Consider the following 19,342-nt stretch of genomic DNA (forward strand, 5'->3'; position numbering starts at 1 on the left):
TGTAAATGTGAAGATGTCAAATACGCTACAGATCTTTGAACTGGAAACAGTAGACAGCCCACTGGCACACAGGTAGTGCTCAGAAATATCAATGAGATTATGCTCAGTTAATCGGTTTTAAAACATCGGTTAGGGGGTCTGGAACTCAACCTGAAAGGGTGAAACCCAAAGGTAGAAACTCTAATTGTATTGGAAAAAAAACTTGGCCATGCTCTTGAGGTGCTGTGACCTACAAGGCTACCAACCAAGAGTTGGAAGGTGCTCAGTTAGAATCATAGAATTCCTACAGTGCAGAAGGAGGCAATTCATCGATCAAGTCTGCACCGAACCTCTGAAAGAGCACCCTATCTCGGCCCACTCCCCTATCATCGTAACCGCACCTAACTTTTTAAAAAAATTTAGAGTGCCCAATTTTTTTTTCCAATTAAGAGAGCGTTTAGCATGGTCAACCCACCTACCTTACACATCTTTGGGTTGTGGGGATGAGGCCCACGCAGACATGGGGAGAATGTGCAAACACAACACGGACAGTAATCCAGGGCCGGGATCGAACCCGGGTCCTCAGCGCAGTGAGGCAGCAGTGCTAACTACTGCGCCGCCATGCTGTCCCGACCCCATCTAGCCTGCACATTCCTGGACACTAAGGGGGCAATTTAACCTGCCCAATCCACCTAACCTGCACATCTTTGAACTGTGGGAGGAAACCAGAGCACCCGGAGGAAACCCACGCAGACATGGGGAGAAAGTGCAAACTCCACACAGGCTGGAATTGAATCTGGGTCCCTGGTGCTGTGAGGTAGGATGAGGTTTATTAATTAGGATATATTTTTTCAGCAAGCATAGGCACAAAGGGCGAAATGTTCTGGAAATCTTTTTATGCTTCTCTAAATATTGGCCAAGACACTGGTGAGAAATCCCCTTCTCTTCGAAATGCTTATTAGAATCTTTAGATCCACTTGAACAAAACAGGTGGCATTTCCATCAATGTTCTTAGAACAGGGCTTGAACCAATGACCTCCTGACTCAGAGGTGAAGGTGCTTCGGCTGGTCCCACTTAGGATGCAGTGATGAGTGGTTCCAGGCAGATAATGTGGGGAGCGCACGTTTAAATTTAACTTTGGCACATTGAGAATTTTAATAGACTTACAAAGATTTGGAAGTAAACACCTGACATCTGGGAACATTACAATGAAACTGTTAGATGGTCATTAAAAACACAGCTGGTTCATTCATGTCCTTTAGGGAGGGAAACCTGCCACCCTTACCTGGTCTGACCTTAATGTGACTTGCCCCACACCACATGCTTGACTCTTAACTGCCTTCTGAAGGGGCAAAGGTCTATTGTCCAGCCCTGGTTACCCTCAAGGTTGGCCCTGCCAGTGACACCCACATCCTGAGAATGAATTTGAAAAAAGGTTTAATTCTCTAGTATCCATGCTGTAGTGTTCTTACCTGGTTCAAGAACCCAAAGAAATTGAATGGTCTTTTGGGACCAGGACTCGGGGTAGCATCAGCACAGATGAAGGAGTAATTTCCAAAGTTAGTCTGATGTACATAATGGAAGGAACCATCCTGACGATGGGCAGAATATTTCCTGTAAAATGAGCATAAGTTTCAAAGTCACAAACTTTTATGGATATGTATTAAATACCAATCTTGCTTATTTCCTTTTACTAGTCTACTTTAGCTTTAATCTTAAATCTTAAAAGTGAATTATTACGAGTCAAAAGTTAAACATTCTGCCCATAAGCGATTTTTATATTTATAAAGTGGGACAGAACAAGTCCAGTTCAAACAGACTAATTAGCTTATCAAGAATAGGGATAATAATGGAACCCTTACATAAAGGTGGAATAGAAAAGCATCTAGAAATTGAAAACGATAGTCAGCAATGTTTTCTTTCAAGCTTATGCAGCAATCCCAAAATCTCCACGCTGGCTGCACACAAATTGGTCCCTTTACATTAACGCACAGGTCCAGTGGTGAAAAAAAAATGTTAAGGGCTGTACATTTAAACATCCAAACAAAATTTAGAGGGTACGTTGGTAGTTAACACAGATTCGACCAACTTGGCTGAATTCTTTGAAGTAATGAAAAGTGTAGATGAGAGTATTATATTTAGATGTCCAAAAGGCCTGTGATAAGCTAACATTAAAAAAAATTCTTATGGGATATAAGCGTCGGTGGCAAGGCCAACATTTGTTTCTCATCCCTAATTTCCTTTGAGAAGGTGGGGCAGCACGGTAGCACAGTGGTTAGCACAATTGCTTCACAGCTCCAGGGTCCCAGGTTCGCATCCCGGCTTGGGTCACTGTCTGTGCGGAGTCTGCACGTTCTCCCTATGTCTGCGTGGGTTTCCTCCGGGTGCTTTGGTTTCCTCCCACAGTCCAAAGACGTGCAGGTTAGGTAGATTGGCCATGCTAAATTGCCCTTAGTGTCCAAAATTGCCCTTAGTGTTGGGTTGGGTTATGGGGATAGGGTGGAGGTGTGGGCTTGGGTAGGGTGCTCTTTCCAAGAGCCGGTGCAGACTCGATGGGCTGAATGGCCTCTTCTGCACTGTAACATCTATGATGATTCTATGATTCTTGAATCACTGTAGTCCACACGGTACACGTGTTGTTAGAAGGGAAGCTCCAGGATTCTGACCCAGCAACAGTAAAGGAAAGGCAATATAGTTCCCAATCAGGAAGGAAATGTCCGGGTGATGTCATTCCCATGTGTCTGCTGCTCGTCCCTCTAGGTAGTCGAGGTTGTGAATTTGAAAGGCGCAAAAAGACACCTTGGAATGTTGCCGCAGTGCATTTTGTATATGGTATACAGTCTCGGTGCACCAATGAGATAGTGAATGTTGAAGGTGGCAGATGGCATGCTGATTCAACAGGCTGCCTTGTCCTGGATTGTGTCGAGCTTCTTCAATGTTGTTGAAGCACGCTATCCAGGTAAGTGGAGAGTACTCCTGACTTGTGCCTTGTTGATGGTGGAGAAACTTTGGAGTCAGAAGGTGAGTTACTTGCCACAGAATTCTCAGCCTCTGAACTGTTCTCATAATCGTAGAATTTACTGTGCAGAAAGAGGCCATTTGGCCCATTGAGTCTGCACCGGCCCTTGGAAAGAGCACCCTACTTAAGCCCACGCCTCCACTCTATCCCCGTAACCCAGTAACCCCACCTTTTGGACATTAAGGGGCAATTCAGCAAAGCCAATCCACCTAACCTGCACATCTTCGGACTGTGGGAGGAAACCGGAGCACCCGGAGGAAACCCACGCAGACACGGGGAGAAAGTGCAAACTCCACACAGAGTCACCCGAGGCCGAAATTGAACCCAGGTCCTTGGAGCTGTGAGGCAGCAGTGCTAACCACTGTGCCACCGTGCCGCCACACAGTATTTATATTATAGTATTCACAGTAGAATCACACCTAAAGTCAGAGCATCTGGAGTCATGACAGCTGAATAGACAACAGGCTGGCTACAGAGTGGAAAAGAGAGGGTGGGTGCTACTGAGACAACTAAAAGATGGGAAGTGGTGTTCCACAAGGATCAGTGCTGGGACCACTGTTCACCATTTACGGAAAGAATTTGGACCCAGAGGTGAGGTACAAATTTTGAAAATTTGCAGACAACACCAAATTGGAGGTGGTGTAGTTGATACGAAGAAAGACGGACAAAAACTTGCAGAATGGTTGTGTAATTTGACACATAGATAAGTGAGAATTAGTATGCTTTGGTAAGAACCCACATACTTCTTGGAAAATAAGTGCCGAAATTGGGAAGTGGAGCAGAGGGTTCTACATGGGTTCAGATACAAAAAGTAAAAGTACCAACAGGGGTTAACGAAAAGGCATTTGATAATAAAAATCACATGTTAATCAAGTTAGCAAAATTGAAGCTCATGGGATAGAAGATCAGTAGGAGCATGGACAAAAAAAATGCCTAAAGGATAGATAGAACACAGTGCTGTGATAATGGCTCTTTGTCACACTGGAGAGAGGTATACAGTGGTGTTCCCAAGAGTGTTAGTACCGAAGCTGTTTTGATATGTATTAATGTCTTGAATTTGAGAGTACAGGGAACAATATCAAAATTTGCAGATGATAGAACCGGGAAGTATAATAGACTTCAAGAGAACATATATAGGCTGGTGGAATGGGTGGACATATAGCAGAAATAATGTGGCAGACTTGTGCGGTGATACATTTTGAAAGGAAGAACATGGAGAGGCAATACAAACCTAATGGTGTAAGTGGTGCAAGAGCAGGCAGACCTGGGCAATTTGTGTACTAATCTTTGAAGATAGTACGACAGGTTAATGAGGCAGTTAATAAAGTTGGACTTTATAAATAGAGATAGTTACACTGAACCTATATAAAATGCAAGTACAGCCCCAAATGGAGTATTACATCCAAATCTGGGCAGCACTTTTTGGGATGGAAATATTTTCAAGAAAACATTTGACAAAGTGCTTCATAAAAGGCTGGTTAACAAAGCTTGAGGAAGACAAAGAAAAGCTGCTCCCATTAGTTGATTGTACAAGGACTACAGGACACACATTTCAAATTTTGGGCAGATATGGGGTGGTGGGGATAATGAAAGGGAACATTTTTATGTGGTAGGTGTCATTGACTTGGAACTCACTACCTACGAGAGCAGCAGTGGAAGCGGAGACCAACAATGACTTTAAAAGGAAACTGGATGGCCACTTGAGGGAAATAAACTTGCAGCATTTATGGGGATAGAGCAGAGAATGAGACTGACTGGATTATAGTACATGGACTCGATGGGTTGAATGGCATCCTTCTGTGCCATTATGACTCTACGATGCCCAAAGTCGAAAAGATGTACTCACAGGAAATGTGAGAGAAACCTTGGGCTGGATTCACCGTCCCGCCGCGCCACTTTTCTGTTTCAGTACGTCAGCGGGGATGCTCCATTACACCGGCTGGTCAATGGGGTTTCCCATTGTGGGGCGGCCCCACGTTGTTTTTCAAAGTGGTTAAGTTAGAATTTCCAGTGATATGTAAATTCCATCAAGCACACTCCTCCTCTGCCACCCTTTGCCAACCTCCCTCTCACCTGCAGTGGCTTGACAAGATTTCCTTGCCACATCCCTCTTATTTATACTATTCTGAAAATCAGTAGTTGGGAGCTAAGGCAACATCCATAGCAAGGGAAAAATCAAGCTCGTTAGTCTTGTGCGGTTCCCAGCAGACCGTCTGGAGTCTGTGAGAACAGACTGCTGGTGAAGTCACCAATGACACTTGATGAGCCAAGTGAGAAAACACCTCAGGCAAGTTTCACTCCAAGTGCTCCAAAAAATTTTGCTTGCCGCATTTTTCCTGCCTTGGGTCAGTTTCTTAGCTTGACACAGGAATTAAACTGTTCAGCTCAACATCACGTCACAGTGCATTTGAGAACCTAATTTTAGATCAACTTCAAGCATACCTGTAATAGTTATTGATGCTCTTAAGCGATGGAATGTTGAAGGCATCTGTAATGGGATAGGAAAGATTGCATTGTGGTGGGTATAACTTGCATTTATAGAAGCAGTTTAACAGAGTAAAATGTCCTAAGATACTTCACAGGAACATAGTCAGACAGCATTTGACACAACATGAAGATAAATTAAAATTAGTCAAAGAGGTAGATTTTAACAAGTGTCTTAAAGGATGAGAGAGGGGGAAGAGATGTTTAAGAAAGGAATTACAGAGCTTAGGACCTAGACAACGGAGTGTACTGTCACCCATGGTATAGTGAAGGGAGTGGGGTATGTACAAAAGGTCTGAATTCGAGGGCGACAGAGATCTCAGTGGGATATGGGGCTGGAGGAGATTTTGGAAATATAGACGAACGAGTCCATTGAGGGATTTGAAAACATAGGTGAGAATTTTAAAATAGAGCTGCTTCCAAACACTATACTATTCAGGTTCATGACCACATCGTGAAAAGCTGCCTGCACTATTTCACTTCCAGTGAATGCGGCCTTGTTTGAGTCACAACATCCATTCTGAGAAGAAGATCAATGATTTCAAATGTGGCTGGTAACATGGTAAGGATAAAGGTCTTCCATTATAACTTTGTGCCTGTGGACGTTTGAAAGCCAAATTGGGTTGTGGGACGTGTGAGAAGAGAGAGGCGCCATTCAGAAATGTTAAAAATCTATTTCATGGGTTGGGGCGGCAGAGACAGTGTTAGCAGGACAGGTCGCTTCCAGGCTTAACGTCAAAGTGCAGTCCTGTGGAGGCCGCTATTCTTAATTTCTCACGGCATCCCAAAGACCTTGGACTGGCAGCCCAGGGTAGTCCCTATCCAGTGGCACCAACATTGGTAACCCTCTGTAATAAGGGTGAATGAAAGTTCAATATACACTTAAGCGTGTACAAGGACAGATGGGGGATCATGTGAACAGATCTTTAGCAGGACATATTAAGAGAGTAGTTAGCAAGCTTATGGAGCTTAGGCTTCATAAATAGAGATCTAGGCCCAGATCTTCCTGTCTTCAGATGGTCAGAGACTAGATGTGCCCCGGAGGAAGCACTTGGAAGTCACAACACAAAGACTCCACAGGAATCGCTTGGGAAGTTTCAACTTCCATTAGACAATTTTCTTATTCCCGGGACCTTCCGAAAAAGTATCAAACTTCGTGGCTGATTTACCTGGCTATATATACCCAAAGGTATACGAGAGGGAGAAAAAAAACATGTCTAATTCCTGGATAGCTGTACAACTTATTCAAGATATTAACAGGGAAAGACAGGGTAGGACAGGGTAGATGAAGATAAAGATAAACTATTTACACTGGTTGGAGATTCTAAAACTGGGGCACCGTCTACAAATTAGGGCTAGACTATTCAGGAGGAAGCATTTCTTCACTCAAGAGGTAGAGGTTTGGAACACACTTCCACAAACAGCAGTTGAAGCTAGAACAGTTATTAATTTTAAATCTATGGTAGGTAGATTTTTGTTCAGGAAAGATATTAGGGGATATGAGCCAAAGGCAGGTATATGGATCAGCCGTGATCTCACTGAGTGCCGGGACAGGCTCGAGGGGCGGAATGGCATACTCATGTTCCTATGTCCCTCTGACGCCACGCTTCCTCCAGCCATTCGCCCTCCCGACACCCCCTCCCGTCTCTCTGCCCCCCCCACCCACTCGCCCTCCCGTCTCTCCCCCCCCCCACTCGCCCTCCCGTCTCTCCCCCCCCCCACCCACTCGCCCTCCCGTCTCTTCCCCCCACTCGCCCTCCCGTCTCTTCCCCCCACTCGCCCTCCCGTCTCTTCCCCCCACTCGCCCTCCCGTCTCTTCCCCCCACTCGCCCTCCCGTCTCTCTCCCCCCCCCCCCACCCACTCGCCTCTCTCGCCCCCCCATCCACTCGCCCTCCCGTCTCTCTCCCCCCCCCACCCACTCGCCCTCCCATCTCTCCCTCCCCCGCCCACTCGCCCTCCCATCTCTTCCCCCCACCCCCCACTCGCCCTCCCATCTCTCTTCCCCCCCCCAGCCACTCGCCCTCCCGTCTCTCTCCCCCCCACCCACTCGCCCTCCCGTCTCTCTCCCCCCCCCACCCACTCGCCTCTCTCGCCCCCCCACCCACCCGTCTCTCTCCCCCCCCCCACCCACTCACCCTCCCATCTCTCCCTCCCCCACCCACTCGCCCTCCCATCTCTTCACCCCACCCCCCACTCGCCCTCCCGTCTCTCTTTTCCCCCCCCCCCACTCGCCCTCCCGTCTCTCCCCCCCCCCACTCGCCCTCCCGTATCTCTCTCCACCCCCCCCACTCGCCCTCCCGTCTCTCTCTCCCCCCCACCCGCTCGCCCTCCCGTCCCCCCCACCCGCTCGCCCTCCCGTCTCTCTTCTCCCCCACCCGCTCGCCCTCCCGTCTCTCTTCTCCCCCACCCGCTCGCCCTCCCGTCTCTCTTCTCCCCCACCCGCTCGCCCTCCCGTCTCTCTTCTCCCCCACCCGCTCGCCCTCCCGTCTCTCTTCTCCCCCACCCGCTCGCCCTCCCGTCTCTCTTCTCCCCCACCCGCTCGCCCTCCCGTCTCTCTTCTCCCCCACCCGCTCGCCCTCCCGTCTCTCTTCTCCCCCACCCCCTCGCCCTCCCGTCTCTCTTCTCCCCCACCCCCTCGCCCTCCCGTCTCTCTTCTCCCCCACCCACTCGCCCTCCCGTCTCTCTTCTCCCCCACCCACTCGCCCTCCCGTCTCACTTCTCCCCCACCCACCCACTCGCCCTCCCCCCCCCACCCACTCGCCCTCCCGTCTCTCCCCCCCCACCCACTCGCCCTCCCGTCTCTCCCCCCCCACCCACTCGCCCTCCCGTCTCTCCCCCCCCACCCACTCGCCCTCCCGTCTCTCCCCCCCCACCCACTCGCCCTCCCGTCTCTCCCCCCCCACCCACTCGCCCTCCCGCCTCTCCCCCCCCACCCACTCGCCCTCCCGTCTCTCCCCCCCCACCCACTCGCCCTCCCGTCTCTCCCCCCCCACCCACTCGCCCTCCCGTCTCTCCCCCCCCACCCACTCGCCCTCCCGTCTCTCCCCCCCCACCCACTCGCCCTCCCGTCTCTCCCCCCCCACCCACTCGCCCTCCCGTCTCTCCCCCCCCCACCCACTCGCCCTCCCGTCTCTCCCCCCCCACCCACTCGCCCTCCCGTCTCTCCCCCCCCCACCCACTCGCCCTCCCGTCTCTCCCCCCCCACCCACTCGCCCTCCCGTCTCTCCCCCCCCCACCCACTCGCCCTCCCGTCTCTCCCCCCCCACCCACTCGCCCTCCCGTCTCTCCCCCCCCACCCACTCGCCCTCCCGTCTCTCCCCCCCCACCCACTCGCCCTCCCGTCTCTCCCCCCCCACCCACTCGCCCTCCCGTCTCTCCCCCCCCCACCCACTCGCCCTCCCGTCTCTCCCCCCCCCACCCACTCGCCCTCCCGTCTCTCCCCCCCCACCCACTCGCCCTCCCGTCTCTCCCCCCCCACCCACTCGCCCTCCCGTCTCTCCCCCCCCACCCACTCGCCCTCCCGTCTCTCCCCCCCACCCACTCGCCCTCCCGTCTCTCCCCCCCCACCCACTCGCCCTCCCGTCTCTCCCCCCACTCGCCCTCCCGTCTCTCCCCCCACTCGCCCTCCCGTCTCCCCCCCCACTCGCCCTCCCGTCTCCCCCCCCACTCGCCCTCCCGTCTCTCCCCCCACTCGCCCTCCCGTCTCTCCCCCCACTCGCCCTCCCGTCTCTCCCCCCACTCGCCCTCCCGTCTCTCCCCCCACTCGCCCTCCCGTCTCTCCCCCCACTCGCCCTCCCGTCTCTCCCCCCACTCGCCCTCCCGTCTCTCCCCCCACTCGCCCTCCCGTCTCTCCCCCCACTCGCCCTCCCGTCTCTCCCCCCACTCGCCCTCCCGTCTCTCCCCCCACTCGCCCTCCCGTCTCTCCCCCCACTCGCCCTCCCGTCTCTCCCCCCACTCGCCCTCCCGTCTCTCCCCCCACTCGCCCTCCCGTCTCTCCCCCCACTCGCCCTCCCGTCTCTCCCCCCACTCGCCCTCCCGTCTCTCCCCCCACTCGCCCTCCCGTCTCTCCCCCCACTCGCCCTCCCGTCTCTCCCCCCACTCGCCCTCCCGTCTCTCCCCCCACTCGCCCTCCCGTCTCTCCCCCCACTCGCCCTCCCGTCTCTCCCCCCACTCGCCCTCCCGTCTCTCCCCCCACTCGCCCTCCCGTCTCTCCCCCCACTCGCCCTCCCGTCTCTCCCCCCACTCGCCCTCCCGTCTCTCCCCCCACTCGCCCTCCCGTCTCTCCCCCCACTCGCCCTCCCGTCTCTCCCCCCACTCGCCCTCCCGTCTCTCCCCCCACTCGCCCTCCCGTCTCTCCCCCCACTCGCCCTCCCGTCTCTCCCCCCACTCGCCCTCCCGTCTCTCCCCCCACTCGCCCTCCCGTCTCTCCCCCCACTCGCCCTCCCGTCTCTCCCCCCACTCGCCCTCCCGTCTCTCCCCCCACTCGCCCTCCCGTCTCTCCCCCCACTCGCCCTCCCGTCTCCCCCCCACTCGCCCTCCCGTCTCTCCCCCCACTCGCCCTCCCGTCTCTCCCCCCACTCGCCCTCCCGTCTCTCCCCCCACTCGCCCTCCCGTCTCTCCCCCCACTCGCCCTCCCGTCTCTCCCCCCACTCGCCCTCCCGTCTCTCCCCCCACTCGCCCTCCCGTCTCTCCCCCCACTCGCCCTCCCGTCTCTCCCCCCACTCGCCCTCCCGTCTCTCCCCCCACTCGCCCTCCCGTCTCTCCCCCCACTCGCCCTCCCGTCTCTCCCCCCACTCGCCCTCCCGTCTCTCCCCCCACTCGCCCTCCCGTCTCTCCCCCCACTCGCCCTCCCGTCTCTCCCCCCCCCACCCACTCGCCCACCCGTCTCTCTCCCCCCCCACCCACTCGCCCTCCCGTCTCTCTCCCCCCACCCACCCACTCGCCCTCCCATCTCTCCCTCCCCCACCCACTCGCCCTCCCATCTCTCCCTCCCCCACCCACTCGCCCTCCCATCTCTCCCCCCCCCCACCCACTCGCCCTCCCATCTCTCCCCCCCCCACTCGACCTCCCGTCTCTCTTCCCCCCCAGCCACTCGCCCTCCCGTCTCTCTCCCCCCCACCCATTCGCCAACCCGTCTCTCTCCCCCCCACCCATTCGCCAACCCGTCTCTCTCCCCCCCACCCACTCGCCCACCCGTCTCTCTCCCCCCCCCATCCACCCGCCCTCCTGTCTCTACCCCCCCCCCCCACCCACTCGCCCTCCCGTATCTCTTCCGCCCCCCCCCCCCACCCACTCGCCCTCCCGTCTCTCCCCTCCGCCCCCCCACTCGCCCTCCGGCCTCTCTCTCCCCCACCCACTCGCCCTCCCGTCCCTCTCCTCCCCCCCCCCACTCTTAGGAGAGCTAAGAGAGGGCATGAACAATCTTTGGCGGGTAGAATCAAGGAAAACCCCAAGGCCTTTTACACATATGTGAGAAATATGAGAGTGACTAGAGCGAGGGTAGGTCCGATCAAGGACAGTAGCAGGAGATTGTATATTGAGTCTGAAGAGATAGGAGAGGTCTTGAACGAGTACTTTTCTTCTGTATTTACAAATGAGAGGGGCCATATTGTTGGAGAGGACAGTGTGAAACAGACTGGTAAGCTCGAGGAAATACTTGTTAGGAAGGAAGATGTGTTGGGCATTTTGAAAAACTTGAGGATAGACAAGTCCCCCGGGCCTGACGGGATATATCCAAGGATTCTATGGGAAGCAAGAGATGAAATTGCAGAGCCGTTGGCAATGATCTTTTCGTCCTCACTGTCAACAGGGGTGGTACCAGGGGATTGGAGAGTGGCAAATGTCGTGCCCCTGTTCAAAAAAGGAACTAGGGATAACCCTGGGAATTATAGGCCAGTTAGTCTTACTTCGGTGGTAGGCAAAGTAATGGAAAGGGTACTGAAGGATAGGATTTCTGAGCATCTGGAAAGACACTGCTTGATTAGGGATAGTCAGCACGGATTTGTGAGGGGTAGGTCTTGCCTTACAAGTCTTATTGAATTCTTTGAGGAGGTGACCAAGCATGTGGATGAAGGTAAAGCAGTGGATGTAGTGTATATGGATTTTAGTAAGGCATTTGATAAAGTTCCCCATGGTAGGCTTATGAAGAAAGTAAGGAGGCATGGGATAGTGGGAAATTTGGCCAGTTGGATAACGAACTGGCTAACCGATAGAAGTCAGAGAGTGGTGGTGGATGGCAAATATTCAGCCTGGATCCCAGTTACCAGTGGCGTACCGCAGGGATCAGTTCTGGGTCCTCTGCTGTTTGTGATTTTCATTAATGACTTGGATGAGGGAGTTGAACATAGAACATAGAACAATACAGCTCAGTACAGGCCCTTCGGCCCACGATGTTGCACCGAAACAAAAGCCATCTAACCTACACTATGCCATTATCATCCATATGTTTATCCAATAAGTTGAAGGGTGGGTCAGTAAATTTGCAGACGATACGAAGATTGGTGGAGTTGTGGATAGTAAGGAGGGCTGTTGTCGGCTGCAAAGAGACATAGATAGGATGCAGAGCTGGGCTGAGAAGTGGCAGATGGAGTTTAACCCTGAAAAGTGTGAGGTTGTCCATTTCGGAAGGACAAATATGAATGCGGAATACAGGGTTAACGGTAGAGTTCTTGGCAATGTGGAGGAGCAGAGAGATCTTGGGGTCTATGTTCATACATCTTTGAAAGTTGCCACTCAAGTGGATAGAGCTGTGAAGAAGGCCTATGGTGTGCTCGCATTCATCAACAGCGGGATTGAATTTAAGAGCCGTGAGGTGATGATGCAGCTGTACAAAACTTTGGTAAGGCCACATTTGGAGTACTGTGTACAGTTCTGGTCACCTCATTTTAGGAAGGGTGTGGAAGCTTTGGAAAAGGTGCAAAGAAGATTTACCAGGATGTTACCTGGAATGGAGAGTAGGTCTTACGAGGAAAGGTTGAGGGTGCTTGGCCTTTTCTCATTAGCACAGAGAAGGATGAGGGGCGACTTGATAGAGGTTTATAAGATGATCAGGGGAATAGATAGAGTAGACAGTCAGAGACTTTTTCACCGGGTGGAACAAACCATTACAAGGGGACATAAATTTAAGGTGAAAGGTGGAAGATATAGGAGGGATATCAGAGGTAGGTTCTTTACCCAGAGTAGTGGGGGCATGGAATGCACTGCCTGTGGAAGTAGTTGAGTCGGAAACATTAGGGACCTTCAAGCAGCTATTGGATAGGTACATGGATTAAGGTAAAATGATACAGTGTAGATTTATTTGTTCTTAAGGGCAGCACGGTAGCATTGTGGATAGCACAATTGCTTCACAGCTCCAGGGTCCCAGGTTCGATTCCGGCTTGGGTCACTGTCTGCGCGGAGTCTGCACGTCCTCCCCGTGTCTGCGTGGGTTTCCTCCGGGTGCTCCGGTTTCCTCCCACAGTCCAAAGATGTGCGGGTTAGGCGAATTGGCCAATGATAAATTGCCCTTAATGTCCAAATTGCCCTTGGTGTTGGGTGGAGGTGTTGAGTTTGGGTAGGGTGCTCTTTCCAAGAGCCGGTGCAGACTCAAAGGGCCGAATGGCCTCCTTCTGCACTGTAAATTTAATGACAATCTATGATTAATCTAGGACAAAGGTTCGGCACAACATCGTGGGCCGAAGGGCCTGTTCTGTGCTGTATTTTCTCTGTTCTCTGTTCTGTTCACTTGCCCTCCAGTCTCTGTTCTCCCCCACCCACTCGCCCTCCCCCCCACCCACTCGCCCACCCGTCACTCCCCCCCGCCCACTCGCCCTCACCCACTCGCCCTCCCGACTCTCTCCCCCCCCCCACCCACTCCCACCCCCACACCCACTCGCCCTCCCGTCTCTCCCCCCCCACCCACTCGCCCTCGCGTCTCTCCCCCCCCACCCACTCGCCCTCCCGTCTCTCCCCCCCCCATCCACTCGCCCTCCCGTCTCTCCCCCCCCCACCCACTCGCCCTCTCGTCACTCCTCCCCCACCCACTCGCCCTCCCGTCTCTCCCCCCCCACCCACTCGCCCTCCCGTCACTCCCTCCCCCCCCCCACCCACTCGCCCTCCCGTCACTCCCCCCCCCCCCACCCACACGCCCTCCCGTCACTCCCCCCCCCCCCCCCACCCACTCGCCGTCCCGTCACTCCCCCCCACCCACTCGCCGTCCCGTCACTCCCCCCCCACCCACTCGCCCTCCCGTCACTCCCCCCCCCACCCACTCGCCCTCCCGTCACTCCCCCCCCCACTCACTCGCCCTCCCGTCACTCTACCCCCCAAACCCACTCGCCCTCCCGTCTCTCCCCCCCACCCACTCGCCATCCCGTCTCTCCCCCCCACCCACTCGCACTCCCATCTACCCCCCCCCCACCCACTCGCCCTCCAGTCTCTCACCCACCCCACCCACTCGCCCTCCCGTCTCTCCCACTCGCCCTCCCGCCTCTCCCCCCCAACCCACTTGCCCTCGCGTCTCTCCCCCCCAACTCACCCTCCCCCCACCCACTCGCCCTCCCGTCACTCCCCACCCCCCCCAACCCACTCGCCCTCCCGTCTCTCCCCCCCAACCTACTCGCCCTCCCGTCTCTCCCCCCACCCACTCGCCCTCCCGCCTCTCCCCCCCACCCACTCATCCTCCCGCCTCTCCACCCCCACCCACTCGCCCTCCCGTCTCTTCCCCCCACCCACTCGCCCTCCCGTCTTTTCCCCCCACCCACTCGCCCTCCCGTCTTTTCCCCCCACCCACTCGCCCTCCCGTCTCTCCCACCCACCCACTCGCCCTCCAGTCACTCCCCCCCCACCCACTCGCCCTCCCGTCACTCTCCCCCCAACCCACTCGCCCTCCCGTCTCTCCCCCCACACCCACTCGCCCTCCCGTCTCTCCCCCCCCCCACCCACTCGCCCTCCCGTCTCTCCCCCCCCCACCCACTCGCCCTCCCGCCTCTCCCCCCCAACCCACTCGCCCTCCCGTCACTCCCCCCCCCCCCACCCACACGCCCTCCCGTCACTCCCCCCCCCCCCCACCCACACGCCCTCCCGTCACTCCCCCCCCCCCCCACCCACTCGCCGTCCCGTCACTCCCCCCCCACCCACTCGCCGTCCCGTCACTCCCCCCCCCCACCCACTCGCCCTCCCGTCACTCTCCCCCCACCCACTCGCCCTCCCGTCACTCCCCCCCCACTCACTCGCCCTCCCGTCACTCTACCCCCCAAACCCACTCGCCCTCCCGTCTCTCCCCCCCACCCACTCGCCATCCCGTCTCTCCCCCCCACCCACTCGCACTCCCATCTACCCCCCCCCCCACCCACTCGCCCTCCAGTCTCTCACCCACCCCACCCACTCGCCCTCCCGTCTCTCCCACTCGCCCTCCCGCCTCTCCCCCCCAACCCACTTGCCCTCGCGTCTCTCCCCCCCAACTCACCCTCCCCCCCACCCACTCGCCCTCCCGTCACTCCCCACCCCCCCCAACCCACTCGCCCTCCCGTCTCTCCCCCCCAACCTACTCGCCCTCCCGTCTCTCCCCCCACCCACTCGCCCACCCGCCTCTCCCCCCCACCCACTCGTCCTCCCGCCTCTCCACCCCCACCCACTCGCCCTCCCGTCTCTTCCCCCCACCCACTCGCCCTCCCGTCTTTTCCCCCCACCCACTCGCCCTCCCGTCTTTTCCCCCCACCCACTCGCCCTCCCGTCTCTCCCACCCACCCACTCGCCCTCCAGTCACTCCCCCCCCACCCACTCGCCCTCCCGTCACTCTCCCCCCAACCCACTCGCCCTCCCGTCTCTCCCCCCACACCCACTCGCCCTCCCGTCTCTCCCCCCCCACCCACTCGCCCTCCCGTCTCTCCCCCCCCCACCCACTCGCCCTCCCGCCTCTCCCCCCCAACCCACTCGCCCTCCCGTCTCTCCCCCCCCCACCCACCCGCCCTCCCTCCCCCCCACCCACCCTCCCTCCCCCCCACCCCCCCCCCCACCCACCCTCCCTCCCCCCCCCACCCTCCCCCCCCACCCTCCCGTCTCTCCCCCCCACCCACCCTCCCGTCTCTCCCCCCCACCCACCCTCCCGTCTCTCCCCCCCCACCCACTCGCCCTCCCGCCTCTCCCCCCCAACCCACTCGCCCTCCCGCCTCTCCCCCCCAACACACTCGCCCTCCCGTCTCTTCCCCCCCCCAACCCACTCGCCCTCCCGTCTCTCCCCCCCACCCACTCCCCCTCCCGTCTCTCCCCCCCCACCCACTCGCCCTCCCGTCTCTCCCCCCCACCCACTCGCCCTTCCCCCCAACCCACTTGCCCTCGCGTCTCTCCCCCCCACCAACTCGCCCTCCCCCCCACCCACTCGCCCTCCCGTCACTCCCCACCCCTACCCACTCGCCCTCCCGTCACACCCCCCCCCCCAACCCGCCCTCCCGTCACTCTCCCCCCGTCACTCTCTCCCCCCCCAACCTACTCGCCCTCCCGTCTCTCCCCCCCACCCACTCGCCCTCCCGTCTCTCCCCCCCCACCCACTCGTCCTCGCGCCTCTCCCCCCCACCCACTCGTCCTCCCGCCTCTCCCCCCCCCACCCACTCGCCCTCCCGTCTCTTCCCCCCACCCACTCGCCCTCCCATCTTTTCCCCCCACCCACTCGCCCTCCCATCTTTTCCCCCCACCCACTCGCCCTCCCGTCTCTCCCACCCACCCACTCGCCCTCCCGTCTCTCCCACCCACCCACTCGCCCTCCCGTCTCTCCCCCCCCACCCACTCGCCCTCCCGTCACTCCCCCCCCCACCCACTCGCCTTCCCGTCACTCCCCCCCCACCCACTCGCCCTCCCGTCACTCTCCCCCCAACCCACTCGCCCTCCCGTCTCTCCCCCCCAATCCACTCGCCCTCCCGTCTCTCCCCCCCCCCACCCACTCGCCCTCCCGTCTCTCCCCCCCCACCCACTCGCCCTCCCGTCTCTCCCCCCCCCCACCCACTCGCCCTCCCGTCTCTCCCCCCCACCCACTCTCCCTCCCGCCTCTCCCCCCCAACCCACTCGCCCTCCCGTCTCTCCCCCCCACCCACTCGCCCTCCCGTCTCTCCCCCCCACCCACTCGCCTTTCCCCCCGCCCACTCGCCCTCCCGTCACTCCGCCCACTCGCCCTCCCGTCACTCCCCCCCCCACCCACTCACCCTCCCGTCTCTCCCCCCTCCACCCACTCGCCATCCCGTCTCTCCCCCCCCACCCCACCACCCACCCTCTCTCCCCCCCCACCCCACCACCCACCCTCCAGTCTCTCCCCCCCCACCCACCCTCCCGTCTCTCCCCACCCACCCACTTGCCCTCCCGTCTCTCTCCCCCCCCACCCACCCACCCACCCACCCTCCCGTCTCTCCCCCCCCACCCACTCGCCCTCCCGACGCTCCCCCCCCACCCACTCCCCGCCCCCACACCCACTCGCCCTAACGTCTACCCCCAACCCACGCGCCCTCCTGACTCTCCTCCCCCACCCACTCGCCCTCCCGACTCTCCCCCCCCACCCACTCGCCCTCCCGACTCTCCCCCTCACCCACTCGCCCTCCCGACTCTCCCCCCCACCCACTCGCCCTCCCGACTCTCCCCCCCCACCCACTCGCCCTCCCGACTCTCCCCCCCACCCACTCGCCCTCCCGACTCTCCCCCCCACCCACTCGCCCTCCCGTCTTTTCCCCCCACCCATTCGCCCTCCCGTCTTTTCCCCCCACCCATTCGCCCTCCCGTCTTTTCCCCCCACCCACTCGCCCTCCCGTCACTCCCCCCCACCCACTCGCCCTCCCGTCACTCCCCCCCACCCACTCGCCCTCCTGTCACTCTCCCCCCAACCCACTCGCCCTCCTGTCACTCTCCCCCCCCCAACCCACTCGCCCTCCCATCTCTTCCGCCCCACTCGCCCTCCCGTCTCTTCCCCCCCCCCACCCACTCGCCCTCCCGCCTCTTCCCCCCCACCCACTCGCCCACCCGCCTCTTCCCCCCCACCCACTCGCCTCTCCCCCCCCCACCCACTCGCCCTCCCCCCAACCCACCCACCCTCCCCCCCACCCACCATCCCCCCCACCCTCCCGTCTCTCCCCCCCCACCCACCATCCCCCCACCCTCCCGTCTCTTCCCCCCCACCCTCCCGTCTCTCCCCCCCCACCCACTCGCCCTCCCGCCTCTCCCCCCCAACCCACTTGCCCTCCCGCCTCTCCCCCCCAACACACTCGCCCTCCCGTCTCTTCCCCCCCAACACACTCGCCCTCCCGTCTCTCCCCCCCACCCACTCGCCCATCCCCCCCACCCACTCGCCCTCCCGTCACTCCCCCCCACCCACTCGCCCTCCCGTCTCTCCCCCCCACCCCCACTCGCCCTCCGGTCTCTCCCCCCCACCCCCCTCCCGTCTCTCCCCCCCCCACCCACCCTCCCGACTCTCCCCCCCCCACCCACCCTCCCGTCTCTCCCCCCCCCACCCACCCACTCGCCCTCCCGTCTCTCCCCCCCACCCACCCACCCGCCCTCCCGTCTCTCCCCTCCCACCCACTCGCCCTCCCCGACGCTCCCCCCCCCACCCACTACCCGCTCCCACACCCACTCGCCCTCACGTCTCCCCCCCCAACCCACGCGCCCACCCGACTCTCCTCCCCCACCCACTCGCCCTCACGACTCTCCCCCCCACCCACTCGCCCTCCCGTCTCTCCCCCCCCCACCCACTCGCCCTCCCGACTCCCCCCCCTCCCACTCGCCCTCCCGACTCTCCCCCCCTCCCACTCGCCCTCCCCGTCTCTCCCCACCACCCACTCGCACTCCCGTCTCTCCCACCCCACCCACTCGCCCTCCCGACTCTCCCCCTCACCCACTCGCCCTCCCGACTCTCCCCCCCACCCACTCGCCCTCCCGACTCTCCGCCCCCACCCACTCGCCCTCCCGACACTTCCCCCCCCCCACCCACCCGCCCTCCCGACTCTCCCCCCCCACCCACTCGCCCTCCCGACTCTCCCCCCCCCACCCACTAGCCCTCCCGACTCTCCCCCCCACCCACTCGCCCTCCCGACTCTCCCCCCCCACCCACTCACCCTCCCGACTCTCCCCACTCGCCCTCCCGACTCTCCCCCCCCACCCACTCGCCCACCCACTCGCCCTCCCGACTCTCCCCCCCCCACCCACTCGCCCCCCCCGACTCTCCCCCCCCCACCCACTCGCCCTCCCGTCTCTCCCCCCCCCCACCCACTCGCCCTCCCGACTCCCCCCCCCTCCCACTCGCCCTCCCGACTCTCCCCCCCTCCCACTCGCCCTCCCGTCTCTCCCCACCACCCACTCGCACTCCCGTCTCTCCCACCCCACCCCACTCGCCCTCCCGACTCTCCCCCTCACCCACTCGCCCTCCCGACTCTCCCCCCCACCCACTCGCCCTCACGACTCTCCGCCCCCACCCACTCGCCCTCCCGACACTTCCCCCCCCCACCCCACCCGCCCTCCCGACTCTCCCCCCCCACCCACTCGCCCTCCCGACTCTCCCCCCCCACCCACTAGCCCTCCCGACTCTCCCCCCCACCCACTCGCCCTCCCGACTCTCCCCCCCCACCCACTCGCCCTCCCGACTCTCCCCACTCGCCCTCCCGACTCTCCCCCCCACCCCACTCGCCCACCCGACTCTCCCCTCCCCCACCCACTCGCCCTCCCGACTCTCCCCCCCCCCACCCACTCGCCCCCCCGACTCTCCCCCCCACCCACTCGCCCTCCCGACTCTCCCCCCACCCCACTCGCCCTCCCGACTCTCCCCCCCACCCACTCGCCCCTCCGACTCTCCTCCCCCCCCCCCCCACCCACTCGCCCTCCGACTCTCTCCCCCCCCCACCCACTC

General features: G+C 60.0%; 1 protein-coding gene across 5 annotated transcripts in view; it reads right to left on the reverse strand.

Moving 5' to 3' along the window:
- The window catches only part of tmem62 (transmembrane protein 62), a 106,920-nt gene that overhangs the window by 65,238 nt on the left and 22,340 nt on the right, over positions 1-19,342 (reverse strand). For 3 of the 5 annotated variants that reach the window (XM_072487526.1, XM_072487535.1, XM_072487556.1), the window contains 2 exons: positions 5,442-5,487; positions 1,453-1,594 (listed from right to left, as the gene is read on the reverse strand). In XM_072487526.1, the coding sequence (XP_072343627.1) occupies positions 1,453-1,594; positions 5,442-5,487 (188 nt within the window). The remainder of the gene's footprint in view (positions 1-1,452; positions 1,595-5,441; positions 5,488-19,342) is intronic. The other 2 variants (XM_072487553.1, XM_072487545.1) reach the window with 1 other exon arrangement.

This window comes from Scyliorhinus torazame, chromosome 2 (genome assembly GCF_047496885.1).
Source record: "Scyliorhinus torazame isolate Kashiwa2021f chromosome 2, sScyTor2.1, whole genome shotgun sequence".
Lineage (NCBI taxonomy): Eukaryota > Metazoa > Chordata > Chondrichthyes > Carcharhiniformes > Scyliorhinidae > Scyliorhinus > Scyliorhinus torazame.